The following is a 12092-nucleotide window of genomic DNA, read 5'->3' as shown; positions in this document are numbered from 1 at the left end:
CTCACCTGACAAGACTGTTGGACTCACCTGCTCAGGTAATCAGGGACGTTCAGAGGGACCAGGAGGGCTGTGGCCTGATTCTTTTCTTTTTTACTACCCAGATTTAGAGGAATATCTCATTTTAAATTATCACTAGGAATCTAGAACAAATTGTAACCAGTGCAATGATGCAGTAAAGCCAATATACTCAAACAAAAATAATACATTAACCCATTTAGGCCTGACGTTGAAATAAAAAAAATTAGGTATTTCTGAAAAACCTCATGTTTCTGTATCAGTGGTGCTCAATATGTCAAGGACCCCAAAAATTATATGTAATTGACCACCGACCCCCATCTGAAAATATGTTGTTCAAGGGACCCCCAGAAGCAAAGTTAGAGTTAAAAATGTTCACTTTGAAAGAATATATTCCAAATTTGTGCCACATTTTCACGATTTTTCAAAAATAGCAGACCTACAAGTTCATAGCGCGGCACTGAGTGCCGCGCTATGAGCTTGTAGGTCTGCTATTTTTCAATAGCTAAAGTATAACATAATGCTTAAAACACCAAAAGGGGTTCCCGCCCAAAATGGGTTAATGAAACAAACAACGCAAAATAGAATAGAACAGTCATACCAGGTCACTTTCCTATATCAGCTGAATCTCATCACGATTGCAAATGCTTTCCCCACACTGAAAGTACAAAAACTATCATTTCATTGGCATGACCACGATGGGCCGCAGAGACATGAAGCAGGGGCCGCATGCGGCCCGCGGGCCGCGGGTTGAGTAGCGCTGCTGTACAGTATGTGTTAAAATTGATGAGTTATGTGGACACACCCACCTGACCCATCTCCTCTGCCTCCTCCTCCTACATCACAATGTGCTATGACAGCAGCGTATCATTTCAAACTTTAATTAGCATTCTTTTCAACATGCGTGTGATTTGCTTTAAATGGTAAATGGTGCATTTACTGTACATAGTGCTTTTATCCAGAGTGCTTTACATAGATTGTGCATTACATTCACACACACGTTCACACACCGATGGCAGAGTTAGTGTTTAACCTATACTTAGAACCTACACTAACTCTGGGGGAGCCCGGGATCGAATCGGCTACTCTACCGGCCACTCTACCCCTGATCCACTGCCCCTTTACTTACTCTGATTTAGGTTGACAGATCTTTTTAGAACGTACCGGTAGTGCTTTCTGTGTCCCTTGCAGATTAGACTGTGTAGAGTCTTAAAACATACTTAAAATGAAAGTAATGCATTTTTTTTTTTTTTTCTTTTTGTTTTTACTGCTTACTTTCGTCTCTGTACAGATGTCAGATTGGTGGAAGGAACCAGTAACTGTGCTGGAAAACTGGAGATGAAACTCCATGATGGGTGGACACCAGTGGATGATTCTGACTGGACCCTGCAGTCATCATCTGTAGTGTGTAGACAGCTATCCTGTGGTTCTGCTGTTTCATCACTAAGACTGGTTGGTTCTACAAATCAACCTGTAGTGTGGATAACATCTCCCTGTGTTGGCTCTGAGTCTTCACTGAAGGACTGTGGAACAAATGCGTCTTATACTTCATCCCACAGACTGGAGGTGATCTGTTCAGGTAACACCTGTTCTCTGTCTGTCTGTCTGTCTGTCTGTCTGTCTGTCTGTCTGTCTGTCTGTCTGTCTGTCTGTCTGTCTGTCTGTCTGTCTGTGCCTCACCTGAGACACCAAAACTGATACACACAGACACACAGAACACACACCTCCCTTGTGTTCTGATACACACAAACATCTTTACTTGTATTAACCTGAAGTACTAAATAAAGTACCATCAACAAAATGCTCACATATTAATAGGTTACCGAGTCCTGACTGTCCATTACAGAGACATGTTAGGAATTCTGAATACACAAAAATTAGTTATTTAGACAACTCCTTATTTGTGCGTAGTGATTTTGGAAAATGTATTCTTGAATGATCTCAACTAAGATCCCCCACTCGTAAAACAATGGCATTTTAGAGATGAGCGGAACAGTCCTGGAAAAGTGTAATGTATTTGTTTTTGATTAAAATTCTCTCTCTCTCTCTCTCTCTCTCTCTCTCTCTCTCCAGAGTCTGTGAGGTTGGTGAATGGGACCAGTGCGTGTTCAGGCAGAGTGGAGGTGAAGTCTAACCAGTCATGGGTCTCAGTGTGTGAAGATGACTTTGACCAGCAGGATGCAGAGGTGGTCTGTAGGGATCTTGGCTGTGGGGCTCCTTCAGTCCTCCAGGGGGCGCTCCATGGAGAAGTGAACGCTTCGATGTGGACCAAAGAGTTCCAGTGTGAAGGCAACGAGTCTGCTCTCCTGGACTGTAGAACCTCAGACTCAACTAGAAACACCACCTGCTCACCTGACAAGACTGTTGGACTCACCTGCTCAGGTAATAATAATCATCAAGTAGAAAAGAACATTTCACATAATGTGACTGGTTTGTGGTCACCAGTGAGTGAAATGTACTCTAGCTGCAGACACTGTCATGTCTGTGATTACTTTGATTCTGATGGGATGAGAAATCACATCCAATATAAGCATATGGTTGTGAATCACCAAGGTGGTAAAACTGGAGCTATTTAGGCTATTACCTTGTACTTCCTGCTGCCACCGTAGTCCAATTGAATTGTGGAATTGGTCGAATTGAAGAAGTAATCCAGCACCGCACCACAAAGATATTATGCTTAGGGAACCCAAATGGCCAGCAGCTGCCCTGATGACCTCTATGGTCATGTCATCAAGGGAGACCTGTCCAATATTTCATATTTCATCCTGGTTGGCTAAGATTGACCTCTACTATACTGTCGGTGGAGTCCATATTTCTAGTTTAAAACATGAAAATGACATTGCTAGCCTGAGATAAAACAGTAAAATACCAACTATACTTGTAATTCACATTCCTATTTAACAATGAAAGTAATAGTACTTTATTTTCTTTTTTGCCTCGTTTTGCCACTGTACAGAGCCTGGTGACGTCATGTTGGAGGGAGGAACCAGTAACTGTTCTGGTATACTGGAGGTGAAACACCAGGAAGAGTGGAGACCAGCGGGTTCTATTTATGACTGGAACCTGAAGTCATCATCTGTAGTGTGTAGACAGCTGAACTGTGGCTCTGCTGTTTCAACACAAAGGAGGTCTGATGCAACCGTTGAACCTGTGTGGAAGATTCCATGTGTTGGATCTCAATCTTCACTGAGGGAGTGTGGAACAAAGGAGTCTCACAATTCCACTGAGAGACTGGAGGTGTTCTGTTCGGGTAAAACACATAAACAGTGACCTCAACTATTACAATAATGTGGACTCCACTTCACCTCCACAACTCGTGTGTGTGTGCGCGTGCATGCGCGTGCGTGTTGAAACATGTTGCAAGAATTGCCATTAATAAGATACACGTACGTTGACAACCACCCCCCCTCTCTCTCTCTCTCTCTCCAGAGTCTGTGAGGTTGGTGAATGGGACCAGTGTGTGTTCAGGCAGACTGGAGGTGAAGTCTAACCAGTTGTGGGTCTCAGTGTGTGAAGATGACTTTGACCAGCAGGACGCAAAGGTGGTCTGTAGGGATCTTGGCTGCGGTGCTCCTTCAGTCCCCCAGGGGGCGCTCTATGGAGAAGTGAACGCTTCGATGTGGACCAAAGAGTTCCAGTGTGAAGGCAACGAGTCTGTTCTCCTGGACTGCAGAACCTCAGACTCAACTAGAAACACCACCTGCTCACCTGACAAGACTGTTGGACTCACCTGCTCAGGTATAATCTAATAATTTTAGTAATGTCCTCAAAATATGAGGAGGGAAAATTACCATCTATGCCGCCAAAATTTGAGGACGGAATTGCAGCAAAATTAACCATGTATGGCGCCGCCATTGGCGATGTGGTTGGCCGTTGTGATTGGCTGGAAGGTGTGCCATTATTCCCATTATGCACTGTGATTGGCTGAGCATGGCATGAGGGTGTGCCACAGCCAGGGACACCCGTTATATATAAGTTGCAGATATTCCGTGCTCAAACTTTGAGTTTTGAGTTTGACGTTTGGTCAAATCCGTTCCAAGAAGTCACCCGTTTGCCGTCTTGGGAGTGACAGCTCACCATGTGTTAGTGTTAGACAGTGTTAGGAATAGATCCCCACCATCTGTTAACAGAACACCATCATCCATTCTCCCATGGAGTGGGAGAACTGAACACTTTCGGCTCACAAGGCATGTCTGCTCTAAATGGTTTGTAACGGTCTTGTCTCTGTACAGAGCCTGATGACGTCAGGTTGATGGGAGGAAGCAGTAACTGTAGCGGTGTACTGGAGATGCAACACCAGGGAGACTGGAGACCCGTGGATGGTCAGTCCGACTGGAACCTGAAGTCATCCTTTGTCGTGTGTAGGCAGATGGATTGTGGCTCTGACGTTTCAACACAAAGGAGTCCTGCTTCAACGGTTCAACCTGTGTGGTGGATCACAGCTGACTGTGTTGGAACCGAGTCTTCACTGAGGGAGTGTGGAATGACACTGTCTCAGAATTCCACTGTCACATTGGAGGTGATCTGTTCAGGTAACACAAACAGTGACGTCCGTCTACTTGCCTACTTACTTAACCTACCTATCTACAGCATAGAAACAGGATGTTTCTTTTTCTGAATTCATTTAAAATAACTTTTTTTGCATCGTCTAATTTCAGCAAAAGCCATACAAAAGCCTTACAATATGTTGGATCTCTAATCTTGGTTCCATCTCATTGGCTACTCTATACTGTATGTAAATATCTGCTGTACTATAATTCAATCACTCGTGTCTTGTTACAGATCTTCTGTTTAAGCCAAACATCAGCGTCTTCCCCACTCTAAACGGGGTTTCTGAGGGCCAGCAGCAGGGGCAGCAGGTGTTGGAAGGTTCCAACTTCAGCATCAGCTGCTCCATCCTGCCACAGTACCCAGACGGCTCCTTCCACCTCACCTTCACTGGAGCCAACAGCACACACAACCACACCCAGCCAGCTGTCAATCACTCTGCCAACTTCCTGTTCTTCGAAGCAGGCCCCGGCCACCAAGGGAATTACAGCTGTGCTTATCACGTCGACGTTGTTATAAAACACACCAAGGTGTTTTCTCACAATGTCTCCTCTGAGAGCGACATCCTCTCTCTCACCGTCACAGGTAACCTGAATGAAATGACCTTTAAACCATTCTGGGCGGGAACCCCTTTTGGTGTTTTAAGCGTTATGTTATACTTTAGCTGTTGAAAAATAGCAGACCTACAAGCTTGTAGCGCGTCACAAGTGACACGCTACGAGCTTGCAGGTCTGCTAATTTTGATACATCTTGAAAATGTGGCTCAAGTCTTTGAATATATATATTCTTTCAGAGTGAATTTTCTTAACTCAAATCTTTGCTTCTGGCGGCGGCGGGGGGGGGGTGGGGGGGGGGGGGGGGGGTTGGGGAACAACATATTTTGGGCCAAATACAGATAGTTCTGGGGGTCCTTGACATGAAAAAGGTTAAGCTCCACTGACATAGAAACACAGGTTTTTCAGAAAACTGTTAGCATTTAGAAGCCCTTTTTTAAGAATCGGCCTCAGGTCTAAATGGGTTAAACTCACAATATGAATCTCCGTCAGGCATGATTCAATCAAACATGAAGGTTTATTTGGTGATGTTTTTTTTCCCACAGTCCCTCCTACAGTCCCTCCGACACCTGAGGACAACAGCAGCAGAGTTACAATCACTGTGGTGGTGCTGCTGTTGGTGCTGCTGTTGATGCTGGTACCCATTGCCCTCTATTGTCTCTGGAAGGTAATACATCTTTACACAACACAAGACTGGAATGTAAATGACAGTTAAACCAGAGTTCAAGTGTCTTCATATACAAACAAACAATAGAGAGATAGGAGGGTTCTCAGCCAGATGTGATTCAGTGACTTAACGTTGGGTGTTTCTGTGTTTCTCCAGGCCACCAGAAGACATAATGCAGGAGTGTGGGACACTGCGACGGTTCATTATAATGCCATAAAATGATTGACAGGAACAAGTAGCCTACTGAACAGACAAGAACAAGTAGCCTACTGTACTTTACCTGGTGTTTGTGGTTGTAAATAGAAATTGGGGAGAAAAAGGGGCAAAAAAAGATTGACAGGAACAGACAGACAGAAGAACAAGTAGCCTACTGTACTTTTCCTGGTGTTTGTGGTCGTAAATAGAAATAATTCCTCCCAGTCCACACAGACCAAAGCTAAACGAGGACAGACAGAAGATGTGATTTTGAAACGGAAGCCTTGTTGCGTTGTTATTTAGCTGGTTATGGGGGCATGGTTGAATCAATTAATTTAATGTCACGGTCAGTCATCCATGCTGGCGCTGTATAATACTACAAATATTAGCCGTCCCAAACGTCAGGCTCAACCGCCGCCTATGCAGGCAGTGACGCATCCAGTCAGGATGCTCTCTGTGGTTCCTCTGTAGAAGATTATGGGACCATGCCCCGAGAATTAATATCCCAAGCAGGCAACAGCAACACGTAAATAGTTGTGTAGGAGAATTAAAATAGTCAACTTGATGAAGTGGTTGCTATACAATTGTTACTTTTACATATTTTATGCGATTAGGGTATTAATATGAATAATCTTGCATTGTCATTCAAGCTAATGTGTAATCCCTCCATTTCATGATATGGGTTTTGTTTATATAATTTTTACAGAACAGTGTTTGTTATGAGCAGTAAGCCATAGTGTAAATAGGAGGTTATTGTTCCTTTGCTTAGGCTCAACTTATGTAACTTAGATAGCATTTTATGCAGACATACAGTAGCACTCTATAGTGTATACGCATAGCTTCATTATGATATTCCACTGTTAGGTTGTTTGCTTACGTATGATTCATGATAACAATTTGTATGTATTTGATATATTACCATGTTTTTGTTCTTTGATTATTTTTTTTAAGATTTAAAGATTTTTTTTTAAATCACAGTTAAGCAACTTTACTTTGTATTGTATCCTTTTCTTTGTGTTACTTATCTCTATTGTTGGATGAACACCTCATTGAAGTTGGTATACTGTACATATAGTCCATTATGAAGGCATGAAACCCATTCAAAGTCCATTGATTTCAAAAGCGCATTGGAACTGAATGCACCTTCATTACTGTAAAGTCGACGGTTGTGACTTAACTATTCATACAGTTTTAAACAGTTGAATTGATGAGATAATGTAATGTTTGTTTCTTTGTGCCTTTTGAAATAAAGACAAAAGTCCTGAAAATGAAGAATGTTCTCTCCACAATGTGTTGTGTGTAGTAGAGGAAGCTTCCATTGGTTACCATGAACACAAACGCATTCAACAGCAGCAGCAGGAGACACACAGTGTTTCCAACATATCTAAACCGAAAGCTGCTACGGTAACTAAACTGACATTTTAACATAGATAAAATACTTTATTGGCAAAAAAAAAAAAAAAAACCTTCAAGTGTGCCAACGTGTATTAATACACACACTAACCGTTTCAAGAGGGATTTGGCCATGAAAGAGCCTCGTCAAACACGTTTTCATTCAAAGCAACACAAAAACAATTAATACAGAGTGAAAACATCACAATAGCGCACACGTTACACCAGAGTAAAGAACAATTAGTGCAGGAACAAAAGCCCCAAAAGTTGACTATACCCCTCCCCGAGGTATAACAAAACGGGACATAGTTTTTTCATATCTTTAGGATGTCCCGTTCATGAAATGGATTGTCCCGAGATTTACTTTTACTGCAAAAGTCTTAAAATTGATCCATGAAGTGACTCACCACATAGGCAATAAAAAACGCCTATCTGAAAGAGGGAGTTCCAAGTAAATCCTCTGTCATTTTTTACCTGCTGTTTGTTTTTACATCATACTTGCACAAATTGTCTACAGGTAGTGTGCCTACATCCCAGAACAATCAGAATGCCAATATTTGGTTCTAATGTGAATCAGCAGCCTTTTATATAAGGCCTTAAATAGGCGGAAATAGCAAAAAGTTTACTTTTCTGACATTCACTTGTAATTTTGGTCCTACTATTTATCAACAAAATGTGACATTGTTTTTTCATATCTTTAAGATGTCCTCTTCATGAAATGGATGGTCAGAAGTTTTAGTTTTACTGCAAAAGTCATTAAATCCATCCATGAAGTGATCCCCACTGAGAGAAACGCCTACCCCCCCCACACACACACACACACACACACACACACACACACACAAATATTATATATTTTTATGTTTACATGGAAATGAGAATGTATTATTTTACTGTCCAATGACACAGGCCAAGTTATTGTGGAACATCCTAGTTGGATATTTCTGATGTGAAATGGCACAAGGGACCCCCACAAAAAGTCCACCCCAAAATGGTGCCCTTTTCTGGGGGTTGGGCACCTTCCCCCTCAGTGCTCTCTGCCCCCAGGATGCCAATATTTGGTTCTATTGTGAATAAGCAACCGTTTATATAAGGCCTTATTGTGACCGCAGGTCGCGTTTACTATGAAATCGTACATTTTTGTCCGTCAGTCAGTGTAACACTCTAAATCCCCATACATGGGAAAGCCCCAATATATGGTGCCCAGGTCTCATAACATCACGTGGCATCGGAGATCCATGATGTCATAGTAAATACAACCTGATGTCGCAATTAAGCCCATACAGTATATGGAGATCCCTGATGTATCAATATTGGCCAGCAACTCTACATCTGACCTCAAACCGCGCCCGGCAGTCGGCGAAAACTAGAGTTCTCAACAGGCCTGAAAATTAAGGCCCAGCTCATGGGCCCTCATCAAACCCTTTACACTCAAGACACTGCCCCCGCTGCCACCCTTAGATCTATATGGAGCTGACCTGTTCTGACATTCCATATGTTGATCTGACCTCATCAAACCCTGTACACTCAAGACATGCTCCATATATGGCCAGTACATAATTCATTCCATATGTTGATCTTACCCCCCATGCCAAAGCGCCAGCGCTCGCCCAGCAGTCACCCAGGTGGATGCGTGCACGTCACCTCGCCCTTTAGGACGCGGTCGCTTCTCACCCTCAGGCGTCTTATAAGTGGATCTATCTATCTATCTATCTATCTATCTATCTATCTTTTTGAGTGGTGTAAACCACTCCTACAACTGGCTTTTGTGTGCAGAAAAAAATGACCATGGTTGCTATGTTCAAAATAATTTCTGACGTAATTAAATCACACCCGGGTGAACTGGATGACCGTAGCAACCGTGGTCATTTTCTCTGCACAAAAAAAGCCAGTTGTGAAATCACATCCAGGTGTGATTTCATTACGTCAGATCAGAGCTGATCAGGCTACATAATACCTTACCTTATTTCATTACGTCAGACATTACGTCAGACCACAGCTGATCATGCTATATAAAACCTTACACCACTCAGTTCACACGGGTGTGATTTTTCTTTTCAAGAGTTACTTCTAAATGTTCTAATCCTGATCTAATACTGTAAAATGCCTATACAAACTTAATAACAGGAAATATATTTTGATGCCATGTTTTTAGTTTACTCACATTCATGTGGAATCTAAGGATGTTTCGAGCCTATGCCTCAAAACAGCTGGAATGACAAAATATTGTTATATAAGGCAACATTGTTGTATGCTAGATGTATAGGTGTGAGTGAGGCCTAACGTCTTCTATGGTACTACTTATTAATCAGCAGCTTATTCTCAATGTCATCTTGAGCATTGTGGGGGGAACTGACTGACTGGGGCCAAATTGGTTTCCATAAGCTGCTGATTGTTGATTATTCATTAATAATGGCACACACAGGGGCACGGTGGCACAGTTGGTAGTGCTGTCGCCTCACAGCTAGAAGGTCCTGGGTTCGATTCCCGCTCGGGGCGCTGTGGGTGCTGGCGGCGTGTTTCCTCCTCCGCGTCATCAGTGCCCATACCCGAGGCGGGGTTGGCGAAAGGGGCTTTCTGTGTGGAGTTTGCATGTTCTCCCCGTGTCCCCTAGGGTAGGTACCCTCACAAAAAACATGCAGTAATCCTGGTCTCTAAACTGGCCTCCCCCTGGCCAGCCGGGGTGCCTGATGGAGGGGAAAGGAACTGGTTGGAATAACGTGTTCCTTCCACGCGCTACGTCCAACCAGGGAAACTCCCACTGTCAGGTGTAAAGGAGCAACTTGGACACTCAGGCATGAAGGAAGCATGAGTTCAAGTCCGTTGCTCTCCCCATGTCCCCCATATATGGGGACTAGGTTGGCGGAGGGTGTGTAGAGCCCAGGATCACATTAGATAATTGACACAGGGGTGAAAAATGTGTTACAAAATCGTGGGATCAAAATTATTAAAAAAAAAAAAAGAATGGCACACACAAAGCTGTGAATTCTACAGCATTAAACCATACTGCATTTAGGCTATATGGACCTATAGAATACAACATCAATGATTGATGATGCTTTCAGGTGTAGCGATATTAGGTCCATCTGAGAATAATAGATTCTATATGAATATGAAGTGGCTGGGTAAAACATGGAGGGCCCTATTAAGCAAGACGAAAAACCCATGCGGTAATACAGATTTCGCCCTCGCTCTGCGCCTTTTCGTATTATGGAAGCCGTGGTGAGCGCTCACTCATATGGAATACCACGTTCCTGCATAATTTAGCATTGGGGGAGTGTCCATATGTTAATTATTTTCGCTTTGCGCTATATTGCTATTAAGCCCCTTGACCTAAAAACACTCAGCGCATACCGATTCCGCCTGGGTCTGACCACGTCTTAAAAGCAAAAAGCACTGTTTGATTTTACACTTGAGCGGCTCTGGAGTGCTGCTGGAGTGTTGCCATGTCTGTTTTCTGTTTATTATAAGCGGCTTCTTTTTCTGCAAAGTTGCTTGTAAATATTGGTAGTTGTGGTTGCTTTTCTTGTTTCTAAAGTGCTTATTTGGGCTTTCCTCCTAATGTTGTTTAAACCAGTGATCCTCACACAGCGACATTCCCATGTCAAGGACCCCCAGATGAATGCATTTGCCCAACTAAGCCAGTGACCCCCATGACAGATTTGTGTTTTTAAATGTTTCAATAACAATTTTCAAAAATATTCTTATTGTAATTTTTTTCAAAGATTACTTTTGAAAATAGCAGATCTACCAGCTCACAATGCATCACATTCATTCATTAAAACAATGAACTCTGACTGCAGGGGGATATATATTTATAATGATCATTATAACAATGTGCAAGAAAATATGTAAAAAGAAGGAAGAACTTTATTCATTATTTATTTGTGGACAATCAAAATATGCTGGAAATTTTAATGTGGTCATTAAAAGGAATCTTGATATGGCAGACTCACTATCTAGAAAATAAAAACATGGCACTTCATTTAAAATAGGTTGCAGACCCCTGTTATATGCGATTCTTTAGGGAGTATGTTTATAGACCTATTTACTTGTTTCTATGAGACATGGCAACAGCAGGAGACGAGCTTTCTGGCTCAAACGTTCAAACGTTTAGATTGTAAAGGGTCATATATCGCTCATTTCTCAACCTTTAAAAAAAAATAAAACATCTCCATAATCACTGGGAAGTTAGCTTTCATATGCTGTATCACACCCGACTCAATTCTTCTTCAATAAAATGCTACGAGCGAAGACCATAACATTGGGGCCGCAGCAATACGCATGGCGCACGTATGGCATTTCAACTCATTCCTTCGTCGTGACTCGAATGAAATAAAATAAAATAAACGTTATTTTACTGGTGTTTTTCAATAGAAACAAATAAAGAGCGTGTGTGCAACAGTCAGTGCATATACGTGCATGCACTATAGGCTATATTTCCTCCTTGTCGGGATGGTGAGCTGAGCTCTTCACAGCCCGTTTGTCTTTCATATTATTCTTGTAATATTTGATATTATAAACACTCATGGTTCTCTCATTTCTCAACCGTTTTTTAAAATGTAAAAATCCCCATATTCCTTAGGAATCTTGCTTTCATTCGCTGTATGGTACATGGTTCTATTTTTATCGAATTAAACAATATCAAACGAACTTGTATGTTCGGGGGTTAGACGATTCTGGGAACATTACGCATGGATTGCCAATTTGCCAGCCAATGC

The 12092-nt window shown here is 42.3% G+C and overlaps 1 protein-coding gene across 1 annotated transcript; it reads left to right on the top strand.

Moving 5' to 3' along the window:
* Positions 1-4336: 4336 nt before the first annotated feature.
* Positions 4337-7245, top strand: LOC306914225 (uncharacterized protein). Its single transcript, XM_079491215.1, has 4 exons — positions 4337-4547; positions 4798-5148; positions 5663-5784; positions 5941-7245. The coding sequence occupies exons 1-4, from the start codon at positions 4385-4387 to the stop codon at positions 6004-6006; spliced, it is 702 nt and encodes a 233-aa protein (XP_079347341.1). The 5' UTR covers positions 4337-4384; the 3' UTR covers positions 6007-7245.
* Positions 7246-12092: the final 4847 nt, after the last annotated feature.

Source organism: Electrona antarctica (genome assembly GCF_951216825.1).
Source record: "Electrona antarctica genome assembly, chromosome: 21".
NCBI classification, from domain to species: domain Eukaryota; kingdom Metazoa; phylum Chordata; class Actinopteri; order Myctophiformes; family Myctophidae; genus Electrona; species Electrona antarctica.
The sequence above is the reverse complement of the archived record's forward strand: the minus strand, read 5'-3'. Positions and strand labels throughout refer to the sequence as shown.